Source organism: Thermobia domestica, chromosome 3, assembly GCF_964235325.1.
Source record: "Thermobia domestica chromosome 3, izTheDome1.hap1.1, whole genome shotgun sequence".
NCBI lineage: Eukaryota > Metazoa > Arthropoda > Insecta > Zygentoma > Lepismatidae > Thermobia > Thermobia domestica.
Genome location: NC_137456.1, coordinates 146,924,114 through 146,951,324, shown reverse-complemented (window position 1 = coordinate 146,951,324; position 27,211 = coordinate 146,924,114). Strand labels below are relative to the sequence as shown.

At 33.6% G+C, this 27,211-nt stretch overlaps 1 protein-coding gene across 8 annotated transcripts in view; it reads left to right on the top strand.

Annotated features, from left to right (window-relative positions):
- Positions 1 to 27,211, top strand: part of LOC145680797 (uncharacterized) — a 162,343-nt gene that overhangs the window by 24,486 nt on the left and 110,646 nt on the right. For 4 of the 8 annotated variants that reach the window (XM_081751840.1, XM_081751843.1, XM_081751838.1 and 1 more), the window contains 6 exons: positions 469 to 537; positions 1,071 to 1,139; positions 3,281 to 3,349; positions 11,136 to 11,192; positions 20,075 to 20,131; positions 21,422 to 21,466. In XM_081751840.1, coding sequence (XP_081607966.1) covers positions 469 to 537; positions 1,071 to 1,139; positions 3,281 to 3,349; positions 11,136 to 11,192; positions 20,075 to 20,131; positions 21,422 to 21,466 — 366 coding nt within the window. The remainder of the gene's footprint in view (positions 1 to 468; positions 538 to 1,070; positions 1,140 to 3,280; positions 3,350 to 11,135; positions 11,193 to 20,074; positions 20,132 to 21,421; positions 21,467 to 27,211) is intronic. The other 4 variants (XM_081751845.1, XM_081751841.1, XM_081751844.1 and 1 more) reach the window with 2 other exon arrangements.

The following is a 27,211-nucleotide window of genomic DNA, read 5'->3' as shown; positions in this document are numbered from 1 at the left end:
TTTAACAATGGGTTCCAGGTAAAGCGGAATTTGGCAAGACGTGACACCCAAAGGGAGTAATACAATATTGTAATTATATTTCTGGTCTCAAGTTCTCCGACATTGTTAGGTAGTAAGGAATAGATTTTGGTACAATATTTTGTACGTATCCTAAGGATGAGGATTACGAAATGTAATCCTGAGAAGGAAAAACAGTGAACATCTGCATACAGTAGATGCAGTGGAATCACCCTTGCGTTAAATCCTGCGTTATTCTTAATTAAAAGGTGTGTCGAAATGTGTTCTAGGAAACTACATAAAATATGTAATGTAAATTGTTGAATTGTTCAAAATCATATAGATTATTATATAATATAGATAACCACATTTACTTTCTTTCTTCTTTTATTTTCACCATCTATTGAATTAAAAAACCCTTCGCTTTTCTCTGAAGGCGTTTAACTAAATTTTTGTTATCTCTAATTCTAGCACAGCCGCTTGTTTCACCCAGGACGACTTCAATGCCAACCGTTAATATAACCTCTGCAATACCGCCAGGTATGAAATTTAAAAAGAATGGTTCTAGAGGTAGAATATATTGTAAGGTCATAGAAATAATTTCATTTAACAATGGGTTCCAGGTAAAGCGGAATTTGGCAAGACGTGACACCCAAAGGGAGTAATACAATATTGTAATTATATTTCTGGTCTCAAGTTCTCCGACATTGTTAGGTAGTAAGGAATAGATTTTGGTACAATATTTTGTACGTATCCTAAGGATGAGGATTACGAAATGTAATCCTGAGAAGGAAAAACAGTGAACATCTGCATACAGTAGATGCAGTGGAATCACCCTTGCGTTAAATCCTGCGTTATTCTTAATTAAAAGGTGTGTCGAAATGTGTTCTAGGAAACTACATAAAATATGTAATGTAAATTGTTGAATTGTTCAAAATCATATAGATTATTATAAAATATAGATAACCACATTTACTTTCTTTCTTCTTTTATTTTCACCATCTATTGAATTAAAAAACCCTTCGCTTTTCTCTGAAGGCGTTTAACTAAATTTTTGTTATCTCTAATTCTAGCACAGCCGCTTGTTTCACCCAGGACGACTTCAATACCTACCCTTAACATAACCTCTACAATGCCGTCAGGTATGAAAATTTAAAAAATTGGTTCTAGAGGTAGAATGTATAGCAATGTCGTAGAAATAATTTCGTTCAACAATGGGTTCCAGGTAAAGCGGAATTTGGCAAGACGTGACACCCAAAGGGAGTAATACAATATTGTAATTATATTTCTGGTCTCAAGTTCTCCGACATTGTTAGGTAGTAAGGAATGAATTTTGGTGCAATATTTCACACGTATCCTAAGGATGAGGATAAGAGTATGAAATATTACCCTTAGGATTAAAAGCAGTGAACATTTGCATACAGTAGCTGCAGTGGAATCATCCTTGCGTTAAATCCTCATGTTGAGCCACTGTACGTGTGTATGTTCGGATTAAATTATCCTAATTGCGGCATCATTCTTGTTTAATTTTGTTCATGGCATCACTAATAAGTTATAATTTAAAAAAATATCTTATTACGATATTCAATAATTTTCCATGTAGAGAATTTTCTCGCATATTGTAAAGAACTAAATTGCTAATGCAGTTTAAATATGTGTTTATTACCTGAGCACTGAATTGTAGGTTACTGAGTATTTCGTAACTAAAACCTTTTTATGTTTATCTGTTTCAAATATTTTACATAAACCTCATTCTTTGTGTACGCAGAACAGACACTTTGCTTGTGTTAAATGTATCTTTTTAAAATTCAAGGTGTAACGGAAGGTAATACAAATACTGCTTTAAATTGTACGTGACAAGTATATTTACAAGGTTCATATGAACATATATTCCCAATGCCTGATTTTCGAGTAAATTCGGGAATGGAGTAACAACGTGAAACGCCACGTACAGATTCACCAATTTATTACTATTATTACCATTAATGAAAGTAGCAGTTTTGGCAAATGTCCAGTGGCACGTCCTCAAACGCAGGTGGTATTGTCTTCAGAAACTGATGGGAAGTATGTCCATTCTGGTTATTGTGTAGGACGATTGGGTCATTGAGTATGCCATTCACTACGGAGCACCACACATGTAACGAGAAACGGTGCTGCAAATTTGTGGAGATGGTAGCATGCCAATTAGTATCACACCAATAATGCCAATTGTACCTATTATTTATGCCGTCTCCCGTAAAACTAGCCTCGTCGATGAACATGATATACAGAATTATGTGCTCATATTACGTTACTCCTGTACAAAAGGCCACACGTTTCTTTTCCTCACCATCATTGTACACGATGTAAATGGTACTGATGCAGGTCTTTCTTTGCTAATGTTCTCCACACTCTCATATCAAACCCGACCTCGTGTCGACATGCTATGCTTCTAGTACTTGTTGTAAGGCTGCGTACTATGTATTGAACAATACAACTATGTGCCGCACTAGCCAGCCTTCTATCCCTCACAACTTATCTACACGGCATGGACACTGTGCCATGGTCCCGGATGGACTGGTACACGTAGGCGAACGCACAGATGGTAGGTGTTCGACGGTTTGGAAATCAGCAACGGTATGCGTTTACTGCCAGATGACTATTGCTGTTGCAGATCTCATACACGAAGATTATGTCTGGGTATACTGCATTTGTGAACACGGTGGGCATGTTGGCCCATTCAACGCCCCGAACTGCAACTGTAGTACACGGCACTGACCTGTCCGCACTCACAGAACTAACGTTCGGGAGAGGGATCTGCAATCAGGGCCTCCCTACTTTGTGCGCAGCATAGGATCTAGGTTCACCCGTCAGAAGCCTTCACACTGCATTTGTATAATTTGTACAATTTGTATAATTTGTATAATTTGTAATATTTATGGTACTACTAGTAATAAATTGGGGAATACGTACGTGGTGGATTTCGTTGTTCTTCCTTTGCTCCAATTTACTCGAAAACTAGGCGTTTCGCAATATATGTTCATATGATCGTTTTTCATATACTAGTCACGTACAAATGCCTACTGCAGTATTTGCATGACCTCCCGTTACACCCTGTATCGTATGTAATCTTGGAGCATTAGTAGACTTAAACCTATGGTATAGTTTATTTCATCTTTTAAGAAAACATATCCTTTTATATTCGAAGAACGTTTTAAATGTTCTTTCACTTCTTCATTTTAAAACTAAAATGTCCCCTTAATTTTAAACATCAGTAATCAATCAAATTTGTTTATAATTTCAGCTGTGCCACTTATCGTCAATACGAGCACTTCAATGCCTGGCATGAGTGGAACTACTGCAAAAGCGTCAGGTATGGAGTTAAAAATTAGATACTTTCTTATTCTGGATATAGATCTTTGAAAGACCACATAAATAAACTCTTTCCGCTATAGGTTGAAGATGAAATAAAATTTATATGAGTAAAATCTACAAAAAGAAAGAGACAGCTTTTTAAGGTGGTTATTCCCATTAAGACTTGTTCTCAGGATCACAATTTCTACAACATATAACGGTTTTAGTCATGCTTACCGAAATGTAGAATATCCTTATCTTCAGCTGCTCTCAAAAAAGTGGCCCTGTAGTGTTACAACGGTCAGTGATTGGTGGTTATCCCCATTAAGACATTTTCTCATCATCACAATATCTACAACATATTAGTTTTTGTCATTTTTACCGGAATCCAGAATATCGTTATCTTCGGCTGTGTTCAAAAAAGTGGCCCTGTAGTGGCCAAACGGTCAGTGACTTGTGGTTGAGCCTTTTTCTCAGGATCAGAACATCTACAACATATCACAGTCTCAGTCATTTTCATCGAAATCTAGAATATCACTATCTTCCGCTGCTTTGAAAAAAGTGGCCCTGTAGTGGTCAAACGATCAATGATTGGTGGTTATCCCCATTAAGAAGACTTTTTCTCAGGATCACAATATCTACAACATATCACAGTCTCAGTCATTTTCATCGAAATCTAGAATATCACTATCTTCGGCTGTTTTTAAAAAAGTGGCCCTGTAGTGCCCAAACGGTCAGTTATTTATGGCTGTGCTCATTGAGACTTTTTCTCGGGAACACCATATCTACAATATAACATGGTTTTAAGCAATTCCACCAAAATCCAGTTTCCATAAGGATTGTGCGGGGTCCTTTGTCATTTCGAAGGAGGGCATAGCCCCTACAACCCTTTTCTCGCAAAAACGACAAGAAACAAAAAATACGTGTCGATTTATTTTCGGTCTACTATAAATGTGCCAAGTTTGAAGAGAATCGGACGACGAGAAACCCTTTTGAAGCTATCTCCTTTACACTTTCACTTTTTGACTTAACGGGTTTTTGCCCCAAAGTCTTCAATTTGAAACCTTCCCGCCCAGCTATAAATTCGAGACTATTCTTCAAGGTCATGCATATTTAATGAAGATATTTTTATCTTCATTTTCATTTTCAATTTGTGGTAAAATATACATCAATACTTGCACTGTTGTACAGAATTCATCATGAAGTACGGAGTTTTTCAAATATATATCTTCAATTAATGCAGACCTTACTATTTCCTGCTGCGTAGAAGATTCTTCGATAGCTTTGACATTTTTACTGTGAGTCATTAGAGTAGCAGAATGCTTTTCCATTATATATCCTCTTAGTCTGTACTTAAATCGTAGAGAATCCGGATAGTCGTTGCTTGAACCCATGCCTCTGATATAAGAAAAAAGATTTCTAAACTATCTTGAATAAATTTCCTTGTCATGAGCAATTCTTTCTGCATATTGTTCTGCACTTTGATTCTTCATCAAAATGAAAGGAACAATACTTCTTTCTTTTTCCCTGCTTGGTCTAAAAAAATAATTTGAGAAATAATAGTATTGTTAGAAAAGATGAGACACGTAACATATTAAAGGGAGTTGCTTAAGATTGACATTATTACACAACAAAAGCCACAGCTATGAAAATATTCGAATCAAGTATCTTCTATAATCCTGATAAAGAAAATAAAGATGACACAAGTGATAAAAAAGTGAATTTAGATATAAATTTTCATTCCAAAATACTCTTTTATAAACTACTGCTAAATATTAGAAAATAAGCACACATGAATTAAAGTTACGTGATTAACGTGGAGCTTCAAAAACAAATACGAAGAAACCAGCATGTAAATTCTACCTCATGCAGATTTTTTATTAAATAACTCGAATTTGCTTAGCCGGGAACTTCGCACCCAAACCCCTGCATTTGCTTTTCCCACGGCCTCTCACTTCTCATATCCCTCAGAACTCTAATCTTAAGGGATTTTAAGGTGTGTGGTTATCTTATTATAACTATTGAAGCGCTTAGGATAAAGATGATATGTTACATTTTTCGAAACTTTGAATTCTGGCGTTTCATGCACGTGTTATATGTTAGTCATGCCACATAACACATCATTTAGTGAGTTCTCGTCCCAGTGAAGAGATTTGGAAACGATGAAGGACGTATGTTAACGGACATAGTTGTGAAAGTCAATTTTTCCGGAATCTACAATTTGTTACGTACCACATTTATCCTCTAAGCGCTTCAATTGCAACCCGCAACTATTTTCTTCCCGTCTTGTTTCCTTTTAACGGTAATATAAAAAAAAAAACAAAAAAAAAACGCTGAAATACATAATTAATTAAGATGTTATGTGGGTATTTCGGGAAATGGCGATTTTGTTTCACGAATTACAACCCCAACCCCTTTTTCTTTTTTTCTAAAGAAACATTAAAATATTCAGAAAAATGTCTTTAATTGTATTAAATTTAATTATTTTAAATTAAAAATCTAAACACCAATTTTCATGCCAATAACGTTAATGGATTTCGAGATATGGCTGTCTAATTATAATGCTCTTGTTTCTTCCCTTCTAGGGCAAATATCAAAATACGCTTACATACATACCTAATTATTTTAAATTGAGAAGTCTAAATATCGAACTTCATGTCTCTAAGCTTAAGAGATTCCCAGATATGGACATCTAATTGCAATTCCCACCTCTTTCTCATTTTCATTTCTTTTTCTTCTCGTCCAGGCTAAATATCATAAAACGCTAAAATATGAGTATAATGGTTTTAAATGAGAAGATCATATACAAAACGTCATGTCTTTAACATTCAAAGATTCCAGGATATGGAGATTTTAAGATAATTTCCACTTCTCTTTCTCCCTTTTCCCTTCTGATTTCCAAAAATGCGTTTTTAAATATGCCCTGTTGGACGATGATCAATCAGTCAGTCAAGACCTGTTCTTTTATATATATATATATATATATAAGCAAACTAACGCCGAAAGCAGTATTTAAAGTGGTAGTAGCAAAGAACACATATGTTATGTTTCTGTATACAGCATATTCATTCATTTGGTAAAATTCTTACAATTGCTTAAATCCTCCTACTTTGGAAATGATTGGAACTTGGCATTCACCAACTTTTCTATTGCTCATTTTACAGCCATAGACAGCACATGAGGACATTGTTAAAGCTTTCAGAGTCAATGTAACAAATAGAGATGAGTTGTACAGTATAAAATACAATATGTATGCATAGAAAATGTCACAAACAACAGCGTATAACAAATTAACAAAATGTTAAAACCAAAAAAACGTAGAAAATCTTCAATAGAAATACAACTAGCAACCTGTCAACGGAGAGGGCGTGACAATAGTGTCTTGTTCTGAGGGTCAGTGATTTGGTTTCGAAGGTGACGTCAGGCGAACGGACAGACAGCGCGTGGGTATACCTTATCTTAAGTCTACCATCCTTTAGTACTGCAAATTGGTTCACTTCATCAGCTTGTAAGAGAACGTTTCCTGAGTGAACCTTGATAAGTGAGGGTATTAGTTTATGTAATTTTGTCTTAATAACAGAAGAAGCAAATTTTTAGATCTATTATAGTAGGAACTAAGCCCCTATTCTTTAGGGATTAGGATGGAGAAATTCTTAAGCCCCTCTCAGTCTCCGGGAGGGCAAGTAGAGACAGATAAATATTTTATCTAGAGATCATAGACTACTCTCAACCATCATTCGCACTTCATTGAAATAAAAATATCCAAAAGAGGACACCTGATGAGTTTTCGAGTTAAGTTTGTGTCTGATATGCTAGTAGAATTAAGAACACCCCCAGATTTTTACAAATAAGGTGAATTGGTTAATTTAAAATTGGTCGACAAGAAAGGTTGTATGAGGATAATTAAAGGATTAGTGGATATTTAATTTTGTTTTCTCTCCTTGCCTCTCTTGAGTACGCTAAAGAAAATAAGAGAGAGAGGCAGATCGTAGACCGTCCTGACCAAAAACAACCTTGGTGAAGTTAATTATTTGAAATTAGTGGTTCTATCATTTCTCCTCCAGAGGAATATTTTTTTTGGAAAGAAAGCTGTTATCTGGTGAATGCGGTAATTAATTTAGATACTCTCAGCCTGGTAATTGCACTTGCACGCAGAGAGGTCGCCCATAAACGTTACAAGCTTAGGGCTCGTAGAAAGCCATTGTAAACTGGGACTCGTCCTAAGTAAGTAATCATCCTGAAACTAAGCATACACACAGACTCAATAAGGCAAAACACAAATCTCATAATATTCCTTGTATGCGAATAAGATCCATGATATCAGTACGAAACATGGCGAGGTCAATAGAAATAAGCTCACTCAGAGAGGCTCTAGGTATGCAGAGCGAAGGTGAAGTTGAAGGATCAGTTCAAGTTAAAAACGTTTGGTGCAACAGAAAGAGTAACAAAAAATGAGAGACCTGCATTTTTTTATATCTTTATAGGCCGTCTCGGTCAGCTTCTATAGGCATTTGTTTTTGATGAATCGTAAATGCTGACGTCACGCGTATGCTACGCGAGGTGATTTGGGTTTGTTAGCAGTTCCGCTTTGTGTTGAATTCTTGAGGGACGCTTTTGTTAGTTGTTTTTCCTAGAGACTAGTATAAAAAAGGGGTAGAGAGAGAGCAGCAATTACGTAGTGTTTTGCGAAGCAGTGTTACTTCCAGATGTGTGTTTCTTTTTTTTTGGGGGGGGGGCACTGTTTTCCGGAGCTATATAATAATATAATACGTCTGTAATATAGTAAATATAATAGTACTGTGTGAAAATAATGTCCCTCTCCGAATACTAAGTGTGACCCCAAGATCATTTTTCTCTGAAAGAAACACTGGTGTGAAGTAGAAAACACGTGTAGGTACTGCGCGTGCTTTGTCTGTGAAGTGAAGTAGAAATTCCTAACAAGTGTTGTATTTTCGGTCTTAATTCTCGTACGATTAAAACTGAGGACATAAAGTATCTTTTTCACATTTTAGAGTCGTGAGAAATCACCAGATCGATATAAATTATGGCTCAAGAAAGTCAATAGGAAACAAAAAATGTGTCAAATAAAAACACTCGTGTTCCAAACATCTTGAAGAGTCCGACTTTGAGCAGTCAAGTTTACTGAAAGAAAAACTAATACCAGTTGTGGATCTAGGCTGGGGCTTTTTGGGTGAGAAAGGCCACCCTTAGGCCACCCAGCTTTTTGAGTGAGAAAAATAATTTGAGCTATTATTTAGATATTTTTGAAAGTTTGTAGTAAACATGATATACCTATCATAGTTTGGGTTCTGACTTCCTCCCTCCCCCAGTTTTTACCGTATAGGTCCACCTCTGGTTAATGCCTGAAGAATTATTTATACGCAAACTGAGAATGAATGCTGTTCCAAGTATGTTATTGAAAGGTTTAGAATCCGAACCAATGAACAAGCGCCGATCTATGTCCAGTTACCAACGTAAATATCGTACAAGACGCAATTGACAGTTATAGTCAAGACGAGACATTAGAGGGTAATAGCGGCGGTGTATCTCATGATTCTGAAGATATTCCTTTAGAAATAAGCTATACAATGTGAATTAGGAAGTGAAATATAGCGTCTTGTAGAAGGAATCAATGACGATGACAGTGTTCCTCAGGATATTGATTCATCGTTTAAGTTTTCTGTATCAAGTGACAATGATGATGAAACGAGTGATGAGAGTTTTTAGCCTAGAGCGATGTGAATAAAAGAAATTTAACCGGTAAGTGTATTTCGTACTCTGGCAAACTTGACAGATACTTCATTTTTGTCTGATATGTCGCATTCGTGTACATACTTTGAAGCACAAAATTATAGGTTCAGCGATAAAAATTGCAACAAAACGTGAAAATGAACATACTTAGGTTTGGAAATCGGAAGAATGATTTAAGAAATGTTCTTAGGTGTTGTACCAATCTCGTCCGCCACCTATTTGGATGGTATTGGCTTCGAAATTTCAGTTCTTTCTGTGTTTAACGCTGAACTTATGCTTTGCAGGTGAAACTACCTAGGTACGTTTTATATTATAAAAACTTTTGTGCAGCCCATCATAAGATATTATCATTTTGTACTTGCAGATGATATTTCTAAGTCTTTGCAATCATTTCTTTAAAAGCAGATTGCACTTTAGAACGTGCCACTGCACCTCTCATAAACGAAATGCTTGATTGGCACTGTGTATGGAAGCCAGCTCTCGCTGCTTGACTACGAATGATGTCATCGCAATATATTTCTTCCTCTGTTACTCGCTAACGACTGAACGTATCGCGATCAAACAAACACCATTGCATTTAGAATTTGCAACTCTACAAATGGAAATAATTTGTACAAAATGAATTTCTAAGTCCAACTGCTCCTTTGATGCACAACATTTCCTACAACTAGTCAGAAACATCAAAATTCAAACTCAAAATCATAGTAGCACGTCGCAGCAAAATGCTCAACAGCCTCATTGATCCTGTAGCAAATGGCCAGATGACATCGAAATTCAGTTACCAAATTTTAATGGAAAACCGGATCAGGGTCCATTTCAGTTCATAGGTGCCATCACATATTACGCGAAGTGAAAAGAAATATCCCCGGACGATATTTTGTTCAAGGTAGTACTCCTTCTTCTTAGTAAGAGCAGTAGAGAATGGATCAATTTTAAATCGCCATTCCCTCGCTTCGCAGACTTGAAAGATAATTTCATTAGGGAATATTGTAGTTTTCACTACGAACAGATGTTCGACGAATAAATAAATAGAAAATTCCAACAGCCAAATGAAGCTCTTGCAAAATTTGTGAGAGACTCTGCATTACTGTTCTGCAGGCTAAAGAACCCGCCTTCAGAGTCCGAACAGGTCAAGAAAATTCTCTGTAATGTGCAACCCAAATACAAAGTATACCTAAGCTAAAAAAAAAAAAAAAAAAAACTTTTGGTACTCATAAGGAACTTGAAGCATACGCTTTCCAAATACAGTCATATTTATTTGAAGAGTTAAATTATGTAAGGTGTCAAACTACAGAAAACCCAAACATGCAACTAGCAAAGGTAGACAAAAGAGAATAATATTTTGGAAATATTCCTGTTATAAAACCAGAATCGTTGGTCCCATCAAAGGTTTAAAATTCAGAAGAGAGAAATTCATTTACAGTTTGCAACATCTACTTAAATAATCGCTAAGCTATACTTTTCTCATTGGTATTTCGTGTATAAACTTACGTTTAGACATTTAGAAAGTAATTTTAATACAATCTGTATAACATATTTAGAAACAGGAAAACAAAAAAAAAAATCCCTCAGTGACTCCAATTTTGTCAAATTCATTAGAAGCATATGTTTCTAACCGCCGATTTGATTAGAATAAATTTGAAATAAGATAGTTGGTTGCTTTTTTATATATCTATACATAGTTTTTAGAATAAAAATAATTGTGTAATGTTTTAGTTTTATTTATATTTGTTTTTTCACTTACATACACAAAATGTTTGTTCTTAACTTTATTATATCTTTGTATTTGATATTTGCTACTTAAGATATTCTAGAAAACTATATTTAAAATATTTCTATTTTCTTGAATTTAAAGTTTTAATTTTATAATTCTAAAAACGTGAAATGAATTTAATCAAATTCGAAATTTGAAAGGATATTTAACATAATAAATTTACCATATTGTTTTCGTGAATGTGCTTGTACTACTTATAGAGTTCTTACTATGTGAAAAATTGAAATATGAATATTAAATTTACATAACAATAATTTCAAATGTAACTTTCTAATTGCAGAAACTCTCCATCCCGTGCCTTTTTTGTTTAGTGAAGTACCCTATTCACCTATGCCAGGTTAGAAATCGAATATAAATTAGCTAAATATCTTGTATTCAGTTTGGATTAATAACAAGGAAGATTACTTTTTACAATATAAACTGCTTGCCACTAAAATTGAAACATCCAGAACGAGATGAGGAAGAAATGCAAAACTTGGCAAAGAGAGAGGTACTAATAAGATAATAAAATAATTTCACTTACAGGTTGGTACTGTTGCATGTGACGTGCACAGCAAGGTTGCAGAACTTCGTGGAGCAAGTAGCTAGTAGAGCCTCCACGGACGACCAGAACTGCTGTAACACATCCAGACATGGAAAAAATAAGCCCATCGATGTCTACTTGAGGTATAGCGTCGCAAGCGGTTTCTACTCGGCGTCAAAGTACCTCAACATTAGATGGAGGAAACCTATGTTGAGCCAACCGGTGACCCACCATAGATCAGACATGCTTAATTGGCGAGAGATGTGGAGAACGTGTGGGGCACGGAAGTATAGGTACTTGCATAGCTTCCAGGAATGCGAAGACATTTTTCCAAAATGGGATCACGTATCCTGCTGAAAATGACGTTAAGCAGTCCATTAATTAATGGCATGGCTGTTCAGTGTCCGTGGAATGTGTACCAGACGCGATCGAAAACTTAAGGCAATGGCACCCTATACCATGATGCCTATTCAAGGGCGTGTGTGACGATGCATGATGCAAGTGTCCTGAAGCTTCGTGCCACGCTGCTGCCAGACACGCATACGTTCATCATAATGCTGTATGTTTGCACTTACAATGTCGGGCGCATTATGATGAACCCGCAGATGAATCCACAGCAGTGGGCGGCGAGAAAGGTTTTCCTGCTCCGCCAAATGAAACAGAACGGTTCGTGGGTACACTGCACATCGTATAATGCCCCCATTTTCTGCGTCAGCCATTTTGATGTGGCCGTACCGTTTGTTTGGACTATGCATACCAGGCGTCTGTCCTCGCAGTCTGTCGACAGATGCGGAAATTGAGCATCTCGTCGTCGTTCTATTGTGCCTTCCTGTGCCTACTGGTTCCACACACGTGCCACAGTAGACGGATTCCATCCTACACTGGTATCTATTTCTCGGTATGATAAACCACAGTCCCGGTATGTAACAATTCGACCCTGATGGAACTGCGAATCCTGCTGGAAGCGATGCCGTATTTGACGACGTGGCATTGCAGATCGTTTTTAACACACTACACTTACGACCACACATTCGCCGCATCTCTGCGCATACCTGGATTGCTCGAAGTATCTCTTTCCAGGTGGCAAGGCAGGCGTACCTAACGCATGATGACATTGGCTTCGTAATCATTTCCTTCTATAATCATCTCCTACATACTGTGCAAATTTCGTTCTTTCACGATAATTTCTTCTGGGTGTCACAATTTTAATGACGATCAGTTTATTAGCAAGATAGCATACAATGGTAATCTAATTTCTCTCTAATTATAGAATATTGTAATAGTGTGGCGGAAATAAAAACAAAATTATAAATCACTTCACAATATAATTTTAATATATAATTGTATAAGTATATATGAAGACATTCGAAGTGATGGGTATTCATTAAGGTCGTGTAAATGGATTAGCCAATGGGCGAAATATTCTCCTACTTCCTAGGAATGAAGCTACTGTCTTTGTTGTCAAGAAAAAATTGAAACTTGCTAAGAGACCACAACACACAAAATTTAAAGTAATAATAACGCCTGTAAATACATTCTCTCATTTTGTGATTACATTCAAGTGATGAAAATCTGCTACTCCACAATAGTTGGGAAGTCACAAATGTGCGACTAATGATCAATATAATGAGTTGATGAATTTTATAATTCCCTTTTTCCTTGAGATTTTAGAGCTAAATAGAGTGGAAGGCTCTCTGACATGAATTTGGTGCCTAACTTGTTCATGTATACGTTCAAGTTTCAGATGGCAATGTATACCTAGGGGCTCTTACATATTCACACTCATATGGGCCTGATTTCCTCATTATACAGAAAAAAATATATTCAGGGTTATACGAAACATTGCTAGTTACATTCTCGTTTAATTAAACCCATCTTACAAATATTTCAGAAACGAGATTTACTTCAGTTTTGCAGCTTAAACGACAGACAAATTTATGTGAAGTTCCAAGTACTTCTATCAGTTGTTTATATTACCTTTGTTTCGTTAGTAAGACTTATTCTACGGTAGGTATAACTTTGATGAGTATTTTATTAAACACTTGATAAGGACATTTGTAAGTTTCTAAAACCAATATGAAATCTCAGTCTACAAATACAACTATATATGTATTCGACATAGAAAGAAAGAAAAAAGTAATGAGAAACAGCAAACTGAAAATCTCAAAGAACATTGGCTCTCATTATAAAATGTATTATACATAATGAGAGGTGATTTCATGAGGCTGTAGGGTATGAGTGAAATTGAAATTCATGGTCAAAATTATATCAGAAGCGATATTTCTAATCCACTGTAATCAACTACAGTTGTGCAAGATCTGTAGCTCCATTGTTTAAAAAAAAGTAAAAATTTGTATACATTTGGTAGCATGCTAGTTAGCTGTATGGCTTAGTAGCCCCAAGAAAAAGTTACTTCTAGATATATTTACGAATGAAAACATGTCACTGCATTCTTTGAAATTTGCTACTCTTTCAACCAGCTGAAACGACAGTTCTTCGTATGGGGAAAATTGATTTGTGGAAAATATTTGAATCTTTTCCCTGTTTAGGATACACATATCAATGAAAATGTAATAGTGTGAATGAAAACGTAATGTCTTTGGTATTCACATGAAATTGTCTTATTCAAAATGACTGCTTATATTGTTGATTTTTATTTAATGCTTCTTTCAAATAATATTTTCGTTATTCTGAGCATAACACATTCTTCTTCAAACTTGCTAGATGGGAAGAGCTTGCAAGTGAAAGGGAGGGACAGAGAATTGTTTCTGTTTACGTTTCCTTTAAACATTTCAACTATATTATAAATGACTAATATCAATAATTATCCCGCAAGTACGAGGAGAATTCCACCTCAAGCCAGTTTGAGTTTCAGTGACATAATGTGAATACAATTTTCATTCATAAGGTTGAAAGTCAAATTTCACGTTGGAGGAAGAGTATAATGTTTTATTTTCTCAGTGTCAGAAGTAAACAAAATAACGATGTCTTTGACATATGTGCATTTATAAAATCGTAATGACTATCGGGAACACAACAACTTCAACAATTGCTCCCTAAAATTACGGCTACAATTACAATTACGGGTGGTTGTATCCGAAAAGTTAATAGAAAATAATCAGAATCAAAACTGTAATAACTAACAAATTTGTAAATTAGTTACATGTACATTGAGCTTCAAGATTTACAATTTAAGATTTTGATTTCCTAGTGCAAAACTTGACTCTATTTATTAATTCAACGTTGAAAATACTGTTCCAACACTAAGTAAAATTATGAGTGTTGTAAGATAGAAAATTTATTTCTTCTTTTAACTGCAATACGTCTTCTTATCATGCAATAAACCACTACAATACTACAATGCTACAATAAAAAAATAATGGATCTTATTTTTTTTAACATTATATTCATTTTTATTTTTTTTCTATATTTTTTTGGCATATGTAAAGTACATATTACTTGCTGGTTGCTACATATACTTTACAAAATAAATAATAAGGATAATGACAGTAACAATGATGGAAAATGCAACTAGTACTTTGTGTGTGTGTGTGTATAGAACAAATTAACTTCATAGCTAAAAAATAGCGAATAAGCCCATCCTCCACATGTTTGGAAGTAACAGGAGAAAATATCACGGAGTTGACAAAATTTAGTTTATAAACTTTTCAGTCGAAAGTGTTCATAAATTCAGGTTCATCTCAAATAAAAAACTTCTTCCATTTTTGAAGAAGGGAAGGAACTTAAAATGCTGACCGCATTACCTCTCTGTATTGCTAAACTAATACGCTGAAGTAAAAATTGTGCACTTCTCGTATCTCCCGTCTTGAGGTTTAAGTTCGACCCAATTTCCTTTAGGAACTCCCTAGCTTCCCGGCTAAAAACTCCCATAGTTTCTGTAGCAAAGGCGATGAACATATGATCTTCTTTTAATTTTGAATATTTGGTGTGTTTTCGTTTACAGGCTGTCTCAGCAGCATTTCCTACCTCTTTACATGTTGAAAGTAAATGGGAAGGTGCAAAAGTGTCAACACATGTAACGTCCCATACCAGTCGTTGCCCCATTTTCCAAGGGGTTAATGTTACTCCATCTGGTCGTTTCCCATCATCTCGAGACATTCCAGATGGTTCTAAAATACTTGGGACATCAATGCTGGCAAGAGCTCGTCTTATTATACTATTCAGTTCTCCATGACGAGAAATTCGACCTCCACTCCTAGAACAGCTTAACGCATTTAAGCCTTTTTCATCAACCTGTTCTTGACATGTACATTTGAAACTATGGCAGATATTTAAACCGAGACGTAGAGCGACACAAATTTGAAACATGTTGTTGTCCAAGAAAGTTCCAATATTTTTTGACGGTGTTGCCTGTAGCCATGCACCAGATTCTTTTCTTTGTAAGGATTTAAAACGGGCTATATCATATGTATTTTCAGGGACCAATTCTTTATCAATTATTGCTGTTAATATAATTTTATCCCAATTCTGTTCATAATAATATCATGGATCTTAAATTTATATGTATTTGGAAAAATATTAATATGTTTCAAACATGAACTAAACATTTAAATAATTAATCAATTCTTCCTAATGTCCAAGAACTGTATTAAAATTGTGTCTATTGCGCTACATTAGTAATCTTCATATTGAAATATAAAATTGTTAATTAAAGTTCTTGTTATTTTAAAACCAAGCTTTTTACGTATGTTTACAATTAAATTTGCTTAATACTAATTTCTATTGATTGGAATTAAACTCTAATCATTGCTAGTATATTTTATCGTTATATTTTAATAACATTATATTTTAATCTATTTTGTATGTTAAATTTTTCTTGAAAACAACTAGATTTTAGTATTAGTGTTAAAAGGTTAATGATTTGTTTTATTATACTAAAACCTATATTTAGTTTTAGCAACTAATCGTAAATAGATTCAATTTAAATCTGATTAAGAGATTGCATAATTTCTTTGTGTCTAGTGATGGGCAGTGGGAATATTCCCGGTGGAAAGAAATTTTAAAAATGGGAATATTCCCGGGATTTTTCCCTGGCTTATAAATTCCCGGGAAGGAATTTATTTCCATTTCTTTACTTTATCTTCCAAATTATAAGAACCATATGATTAATTACTTTAAATTATAATTTACTTATATTTAATTTATATTATAATTTACTTCTAGGTTTTAAAGAATTTGGAGGTTAAAAAATTTAAAATTCTTTGACTACTTTATATAAGTAATAATATGATTTTTTAAAGTTTCATTTCCATTTGCACTAAAAGTAGGGTAATTGTTTAGTATTGGGGCCAAAAGTAGAAAAAGTAGGATGATTTACATACGAAATGAGTTGATACTGGTGTTGAAGTAGTCAAGAAAGTATCGAACACATTTTGTACGGCAGTAGGGAATTTGTACAAACCGTAAAATTAAGTGGAAGTGATTTATGCGAGAAAAAAAGTGAATTATTGGTAACGTAAATACAAAACAACGTTCCCTGCGGAGCTCTAACCCGCCTTCACACGCTAACGCTTGGCAATGCTGTCTGAAGTTAATGTTGGTAACGTAATTTAACGTATGAAACCACAAAACAACCGCATCGGAATAGAATATCGAAAAAAAGTAGCCGCAAAATCTGTCCCCCCAAAGCTAAACAATAGCCAAAAGTTGCAAAGTGCTAATTTACAAATGATGAAAAGGATCTATTTTGTAAAGTAATGTAGAATTATGTAGAAATAGAGATGAACTACTATTAATAAACCCTGAACCACTGTTAGTAATAGACGAATTTCTGAAGAGGTACTCGGACTTCTTTTATATGTCAATTAACGCATGAAATTTCGAGAAATGGGCAGGAAGAAAGGTCGTGTGTGGCAATGTTACATGCAAATTATAAAGATAGGAAAGTATCTTGCAAATATTGTGAACATACATTGTTATGCGCAAATGTCACAATGGTGGGACATGGGTCTTTTGGCAGTTACCCAACCTAATTTGTATATAATATTTAAAAATTTAATATATTTTTAATATCATTAGTAGTCTAGTTTAGAAAATCCGCTTACATGTAAATTTAAACTGTTTAGCGGTTTATAAGTATGTGGACTTACTATACCATTTCTGAAACATATTTACTTTCATAGAACATATTGTAAATAAGTATCCATTTATGTGTTCTCTCTAAATATAATTAAATATTAATAAAATAACATCGTTCAGAATATACATTTTAAAGACTCCTCTGGGGACAAAAATATTAATATACTGTAATATAAAAAGAATTTAACTTTGAAATTATAATATAGTAATAGACTGCAATTTTCTTTGTGATTGTAAATAAATTCCTGAAAAATTCCCATTTTTGGGAATCTTCACTGGAATATTCCCGAAAAATATCTTCCCGGGAATTTACCCATCACTATTTGTGTCTCATTAAACAAATCTGAATACACCTTTAACCCTGGAATACACAGAAGGTGCTGGAGCATCCCAGACGTTATATTTATCGCCACTGTGGCGCTCTTCTCAAGCATATTGGTTGGTGCTTCCGTATAGTCTCATTTTGGGGCGTGACAATCACTGTGGTGGGTGTGAAGTAAATTGTCTCCTTTCAGAAGATAATATATTCGAGCGGTGGGGTTCGGCAGTACCCCACCTGTATGTTTACGTACGTGAAATTCAATTTTTGACGAAATTCGTTTTAGATATTTTGCGTGTATATTTGTTTAATTGCATTATGGCAAAAGTGAGTGCAGGTTTAAGCAAGTTTACAGACTTTGAACTAAACACGTTCGAAGAAGATGATTTTGATTCCGAAGGTAATTTCAGTGAGTCCGATCACGATATTGAAGTACAATCGGAAGTCGATGATGAAATTAGTGCAAGTGGCATGAGTGACACGGAGGGTAACATCAAAAATGACCCGCCCATAAGGGAAGGCTCTATATTAGGGAGAAACAATCATATATGGAGTTCTCAACCACCATTCGGGGTTTCTAAAAGAAGAGGGTAGTAGTTAGCTAGAAACTACATGCTGGAGCGCCTCAAGAAGAATCTTCTCACTGATTCGTCTACTGGTATCAGAAATATCATTGGTGTCAAGAAGAACCATCATCTGCAATTGGTTCAACACCTAGACTTCCGTAGCAAGCACGATGTCGAACATACCCTAGAAATAAGTACAGAAAAACTATATCAGATGCAAAATGGATAATTGTGCTGAGCACAGAAACGAAGTCTGTATTCGTGCTGTAAGGAATAGCTGTGTCTGTTCAGAAATATATACAAACTACTATTGTGTATTCTTATAAGTGATAAAGTGAAATAAATATGTTTAAGTTCGTGTATTTTAATTTTAGTAGCGTTTAATTATATGGGGTGCTCTGGCACCCAACCTGTGTATTCACGTAAGCTTTCTTTGTCTGTGTATTCCAGGGTTAAATCGTAACTTAATGCTTCATTTTCCTGTAATTCGTTGGAAAATCTCACATTATACTTTCACCTAATTTTCCTTCTGGGAATTTACAAAAAATGAACTATTTCTAATGTGATGTTCTTTGGTTAAAATATTGTATATCACTCTCGTCATACTTTATATGTTAACTGAAGTGCTTCTACATATGCAACGTTCGAATAAACTTAGATTTAAAGTAATAAAGTTTATTTGTATTTGAAATAAAAAAAAGAAAACTTTTTAATATTTTTGCAACTGAAAAGAGCATTGAACACTAATAATTATTAAGTTATAAAATTAATTTATCAGCAAGACTACACATATATGAAATATGAGCATAAAGAATTTCAATTCAAGATCATGTTCAACAACATTAGTATAAGAAGATCCAGAAAAATTAGGAATATAAACAAAGATTGCATCTTAGTGCAAAAATATTTGGTGTAAGTAATATACAGTTCTAAACATTGATTATTCAAGTCATGCTGGATGTAGCTATATTAAAGGATACTTTCTATAATTTCAAACCAAATTTTATATCAGTTAGTTGAAGTATCATATTTATATTGCATCTTGGTAGCTACCGAAGTTCAAACCTTACATTGTTTTTAGTTTAGTTGTTGCAATAATTTCATTTACAGTTTGGAACAGACGCTAAGTTATACTTTATTTCAAGAGTAAATCTAATTACATTAAAACATACTGAAAATTCATTGTAATATAATTTGAATATTGCATTTACAATACAGAAATTGAAGACACAATTACATTATATTATAAGAATTTCTCTTACCGACGGTTACAATGCAGCTTTTTATACGTGACCTTGAGTAATATTTTGGCAAATAAGAAAATTAAGTGCAGCTCTTAATGTGTGTTCTGTACAACATACTATATGTATCAATTTTTTGTTTCTTTTAAGTGAACAGAATGTTTGTTTTCAATCTCAAAGTAACTTCCAATTCCATATTAGCTATATAAAATCTTCCTTTCTCTATATAATCCTCGAAAACAACTATTTTCCTTTTTACTATAAAATATGCTTGTTTTATATAGTTGATATTCGGTTTCCTACTTTAGATTTAGAAATTTCGTAGCATTGGAAACATATTATCAAATAACCAGATTAATTTATGAGCATTTTGTACCATGTTTTTACTCATGCACTGTGTAAAGTTGAAATACGAATGTTGAACTTAAAATTAGATAACAATGTTTTTTCAATTGAACGTCTTAATTTCAGGAAACTATTCTGGGATGCACATGTCTACCACCTCCGGTGCTGCTGTTACTGACTTTGGTGAGAAATGGAATATAAATTAGCTATATGTTATATACTGAATTTAGATTTGTGAAAATATTTGATAAAAATAACCTTGTGTTGTTAAGACGACATTATCATGTAATATAGAAAGCGGCTTAGTTTTGACCAAATATAAATAGCATAGAGTATAATTCTGATGGAATAAATCGGAAAATAATATGACACGTTAGTGGGAATTAAATAAATGTACAAATATATGGTCATTTTAAAATATAACATTAATATATAACGGCTGTACTCTCCTAACATTAATGTTCGCCGAAGAATATAACGCCACCTGTAAAATATGTTTTTCTCAGGGTGCAAAGAGTCGATTAGGTCAGAAAGCTGTTGTATATTTAATTCAATTTCTAGACGTCCTGTTATAAATCTGCTCTCTAATGTCTTACGAATTCTTTGGAGCACCTAGCACAGGTTGGAGCGAATTTCTCGCAAAATATATTACTTCTATTTTTCATTATTTGTATAAAATACCAAATTTGTAACCCCTTTATATGGCAACAGAAGGAGATAACCCCTTGTTCTTGACTCATTGCCATAACAAACAGAAATGTTATTTTTTGCAAGGAAAGGGAATGAGATGTACCACTTCGTAGAATCTTTTTAATGATTGTCAGATCAATAGCTTATTTACTGAGTATTCCAATCTCATGTAATAATGTACAAGCATACTCATAATCGTACTCATTTTAGTTACTGGCGTTGTAGAGATCACGAAACTAGGAATTTTCAAGATATTCTAACGTCCTTAGTTTATAACACTGAAGAATAAACTAAGTTTAAAGTTCTGTTCTCTAAGGTTTTGTTTAGAATGTAGATTTTAAGATATGTATTGTAATGAGCTGATCAAGTATCTTTTGAAAATTGTAAGCATTGATGTTTGGTCACAAATACAGGTAACCAGGTAAGGTTGGAGAGAATGTCAATGTTCCATTGCTGGAATTGACACTGTGTCACATTTGAACAATTTTATCTACTAGTTGAAAATTGCAAGGGCATTTCTAAAAATAATTGTCAAATATGTAGTATAAACATTTGTAATAATTAATCTTATTTTTAAACCGTTTGGAAGGTACCAGCAAAATTTGCTATATCGCAACTTGAGAAGAATCTATGCTTGACTGATTATAATGTTTCGTTACTTTGTTTCTCTACATAGGAGGTATTTTGCTTGATTCCTTTAATTGTTTTAAGAATTTTGGTTACTTAGTAGTTAATGTTAGTTACAGAATTAATTATAAGTTTTTTGTTTTGTTTTCATTTCAGGTGTTGCAGAAGTGAGGAGAGCTGCGCCCGCAAATATAGTCCCAGGTATGAACACTTATTTTGTGTCTTTTAATTAATAATACAAAAAAATCATTTGAGTATAGAATTTTAGTTGTTTCCTTCATTTATTAGAGTTTAGAGTGTTTTTCAGCATCTAGGCTATATTAGATGTGGATGTAATGCTTAAAAGAAATCCGACCCATCCAAGCACCCATCAGGAAGCTAACCGATGATCTTCTGAAGCGAAAGCTCGCACGCTTGCCATTAATCACGAGCAAACTCTGTAAAATTTTGGATTTTTTTTTCAAATTTTTCTAAAGTTACAAGATGAATGCTCTACACAAAGTATTGAGTGTCACATTTAAAAAAAAAATAAACTTTACGGTAGAACTAAAGATATCATAAGTGCACACATCTCTGAAATAAATAAGCATTTCGTAAACGTGAGAATTTCATCAGTGACATTTAACGGAATACCGAAAGTTTAGTTACCACATGCTTTTCCTCTATACATTTTATATAGTACTGCATTATTTTTCTTGTAAGACAGTAAATCTTACTTCGAACGCACTTGGTTCTTCATGTGCTTTGGAAAAATTCGAATATACCAAAATTAATATTAATGAATAAAAGACTTATGCTTAAAAATCTTCACTCAATTATCTAATTTCCTTTTGTAAGGTACGAAGTTTTAAAAATTATACCATTAATGAATATGTGGATTGTATTGTATGAAACCAATAGAACCATTCCCTTTCCATCGAAAGTAATATTGGAAATAAATTACAAATTCAAATATACTTTGGTTGGAAAGAAGACTCTGCAAAAATCGACAAATTATACAAATTAAAGGAATGACATATGTTTGATATATTGATATGTTTTGTAAGATGTGTTTTAAAATTTGAAATTAGACAGTTTAGGAAAGTGGATACATGTTACCAACACATAAATGAAACCATTGTTTCAACAAGGAATATAAATTTAATTTTAGTACATACTTTATGTTTTACTACTTTTTAACATTTCTTGTTGACTGGTGTGAATTCTCATGTGTTCTGGTCGTTCCGTCTTGGTTTACAATGACGAAACCCAGAAAAAGGAATTGTACTTTGTCGGTGGGTTAATAACAAACGCCAGGACTGACGTTGTAACTTTAAACTAATTGATAAAAGGTAATGGAAATTTGCAACGTGTAAAAAGTAAAATACTCCGCAATACCATGCGATTAACAATCTTGCCAACTCAACATGATGGCACTGCTCTAGGTTATTGCATATTTGAGATCTATACCTTAAGCGAAAATTTAATATGCCATACTTATTGTTTAGTGTCACAAATTAACAGCGCTACAGTATCACTAACATCTGTAAAAATCCACATTTTGAATGCTTATACGATAGTAATAACACAAGCTAGACGGATGTGTCATTGCATATCATAACACTCTTAATGTTGAATACTGTAACTCTGATATAAAGAATTGTTAAGAGGTAAGGTCAAAGTTACAAAGAATTATAAATCTCAGTTCCCTCAAAAGGGTTTGTTTAAAAAAAAGTGCTTCTCTAAAGCAAATGCATAGATAGTATTTAGTTAACACACAAAATATAGTGTCGTTAATACTAATTTAATATCTTTATCCGTACTGGCAAATGATAAAAGTCCGTAAAGTTAGCACCACTATTTAAAATTATGTAATTTTGAGAGCTTGTAATAAATACATCTATCGGAAAGTATTTCTGCTATATTATAGGGACACATGAAAATAAAGTGTTTTAAGACAATTTCATACAATTAGCCTACGTAATTTTAAACAGTATAAGAATTTATAGTAATATTATTTCGGAACAGATTGAGTTATCAGATAGCTTAAGAAGTCAAGTGATTTCTATGCCTACTAAAAACCACTTACTTGATTGAATATGATACTTAACTAACCATGTTTTCGAAATAAGTCCTTCAAGAAATAAAATTTCAGACCCGTGTAAGTTAATTCCTACTTGCTAGATATACACCATACCATGATCATAGTACCCAACGTGATGCGTGTTGTTTATTGCCACATCTGTCTTATGTACGTTCTTTGTACTTTACTACTGTTGTAGAGGTCTCCAAAATTTGAGTACTCACGGATGTTTGTGATACTCTGGTGCTTTTGGTTTGTTAACCGGAATAATAAGTGACGAATTATGGGATTTTGCTTAAGAGGTACAGTTGAAATATATAGTAATCTGACTCAGTGTCGTTTAAAAAGCTATAACTTTATGTTTGACTGGTAGCACTATTAGTCCAATGCTATTGCGGAGCATCTGAAACAATATCTCACAGTTGACATTTGCAAATTAAAAAATATTTTGGTACTTTCAATAAATATGATTTCTATTTCTTTGCGGATTTGTACTTTTTTGAGGTAAATTTTAGACCTTCAGGCAAACAGCTACTGCTTCCTCACTATTTTTCGTAAGATCATGGTTCATACCTCGTTTTTATTTTTAGAATAGAGTGTTCTTTTCAACGGTAGTATTCACTTGTCTGTATTATACATTAGAAATGGTAACATCAGCTGAACGAGTTGACCAAGAATTTTTTGCTAGTAAATAACAATGATTTTATCCAGAAGTGGACGCTTGCTTCTATGGAGGGAAAATAAAACTTTTTTTTTTTTTGTAATATTTCAACGAGACAAGACGGCAACATTTTTATCAATATATAAATGAACCATTAAACCATCATCTTGAAATAACCTTCTAATTTTTAAATCATGTACAGTTTCAAACTTCTTGCATGAAAAATAATACAATGGGGGAACTCCCTCCTGGGAAATAGCACAGATAAGTATTTCGTAAATTTCTGGTATTATTATCTGCAATAGATTGCAAACAATACGTTTGTCTTGCTTCGCAGATGTGTTAACGTAACATGGATAAAATCTTACAATAAATGGAAAAGAGATTTTGATCTTATCAGCAAACAATCTGCGTTTCGTCGTTTTATTTATCCTTAGAAACATTCCGAATTCCACGCCTTTTACCTTGTAATGGGGGGAGGGGCGGAGTAAAGAATTCTGGCTTTGCGTCTAGAAAATGAAACGCCGCTGCCAAATGTATGACATGTTTTAACAGCTGCTGAATACAAGAAATTTAATTTTTAATTAGGGCTTGATAATACTTCCATGGCAAAAAAAAAAAAAAAAACTGAAAGCGAACACAAAATATTAATTATCTCAAAGATTAAGACGAATTTCGAAGTGTGTAAAATGACATATTTAACAAAACGTTTTAAAGAAACATGCCCTGTTTACATAGGAAATATTTGTCGCTTGCAAAGTATCATGTATAGTCTTAATTCAGATGAAAATGAAGTAAAACTTAGATCTTAATTAATAAATAACGTACCTAAATCAACTCAATTATTTCTCAGGCATTTACCAGGACAAACATAAAATTAAAACTTGGTCTCATAATCAAGAAGTAGAATACGTAAGCTTTTAGGCGCAGGCGTAGCTTTTAGGCGTTAATTGGGAGCAAAAACCAATATATTTTACTCTAGCTACTAATGTAAGTTTTAGTATAAAAAATAATTTCAATAAACGCATGAAAGAGGAACTGCATTTGAGGTGGCCGAGATTTTGTTCGGAGGCATTAGGTTCCATGCCCTTACTCTGCAGCCCTTGGTATTTTTCTCTTTAACAAATTTCAAAGATAGAGACGCAAAAGGTCAGTCGAAGAAATGTTCTCACTTTCCAGGTTGTTAGTAGCTTGTGAAAAATAAGTACATAGGCATTTTATCGATAAAGTACTCAGTTGAATCATTTGTTTATTTTTTATGCTCTGTGAAATTAATTGCGAACGTTTGTATAAATTTATTTTCTTCTGCAAGTTATATTTTGTTTACGATTGAGTTTTACGGTAAGTAATTCGAAATTTTACCTCTTCCAACGCACACAAATATATTTTTAAGTAAGTCACGCTTTATTTTACGTCATGATAATTTATGCCAAACAAGTAGATTTATTCAAATAATTGGTATTGCAATAATGACATATATTTCCGCAGTTTGTGTAATGGAAACTCGCTTAACATGGAACTTTGAAATTGTGCATTCATTTTAAAGTTTCTAAATGAAATTGAGAGCAGCATTAAAAGAAAAATAAAATGGTAAAATCAAACTTCCGTCCCTCTGTTTCCAAACGTGCGTCTTAGTAACTACAATACACCAGATTTTTGCATAAAACAGAACATATATTTTCTTAGTAGATAAAGAAAATTACTGTTTTTGCTGTGATAGAAAATACTGACCGTAAAGACAATGTAAATTTCAATTTGGCAAAACGCTTTCACTTCCGTAATTGTGATATAACGAGACTCCCACTAGTAAAGTTGCAAATTCTTAAAACCGGCGTTCCCGCTTCATTCCTCTCACTAATTTGAACCCTAAACTATAGTAATTAGTCTATAGCCTCCATCATAATACACTATGTTCTATATAAAAATGAGAATGTTTTAAATTAATTTTCGTCTATTAATCAAATCTCACATGTACCACATTGAATAAACTCAAACGTTCTTGAATATCGACAGGGTAACAACTCAAGCGAAGGGTATGAGCATGAAGGTTGAGAAATAATATATTACGTATTAAACAGAATCGATTTTCCAAATATATATTTATTACTCATTGCGTTATATTCATTTCTATTGCTCATCAATTTTAAGCCGAAAATAAATAAAAACTTTCAAAGAACATAAACACATTATGGGTAAATGTAACATACCTCTCGCAGAAGTACCTTACCTTAAAATATTTCCATGGGAATGATAATTCATGATATCTCAGTTTCTCGTTTCTGGTTGATATTATTTACTAAAGAAATTCTAAAGCTTAGAGCACATACTTTTTTTTACCTGTTTATCTTCGACTAATTTTAATTTCAACCACTACATTAAGAATGTTCAATATTGACTTTTTTCGTATATTGTAATGAAAAATATATTTGCGGATAAGTCCAGGGATTGATTTTACCACTATCTCCTCTTCGTGTTGACGTATTCCTACCATAATTAATGACGTTTCAAAGGAGCGCACATACGAAATTTTATTAACATCCATTAAAGTTTACAAGAATTGTCCTCAAAAACACAGACTGTTGGCAAATGATTGGACAAACAGAAATACAAATGACGAACTTATGAACGACAAAAGCTTGACATCAGCTAGTAATGTAGCGCTCTGTTCGGGCTAATGATCCTCCTAATTTCCTCTCACGAACTTGAAGTCGAAAGTATAGAAATATGTTTTTTTATCTCGACCAAACCATACTCTATGCTCTTTAAAAATATAAGTGAAATTAGTAAGTTTTCACTAGATATATGTCATAAAAGATCGGAGAGAATGCACTGCCTCATTATTGACCCATTTCAACTTCATGCAGTTTTGTCGATTGTAAATTCCCAGAAAAAATATAAAACATATTATATCAAAGTCGATATTTTAGAACATTAGTTAAAATTTTACATTGTTTTAAAATCATTAGGTGGATTTTGAAGTGAATACTCATATTGAATTGGCATTCAAGCGGTGGAGATTATGTGAAAATCTTAATAAACGAATACACATTATCACAAGAATATCGAATAACTTTATGGAAGTTTTCATAGACCACGTTTTAAGTTTTAGGAATAGAAGACAGGTTCTCTATGTTTTTGATTGATTTGAAACCCATGTAGTGGGAATGAGTGCAATAGACCAGATAATACGAGTATGAATACTGAATATTATTACGAAATATAT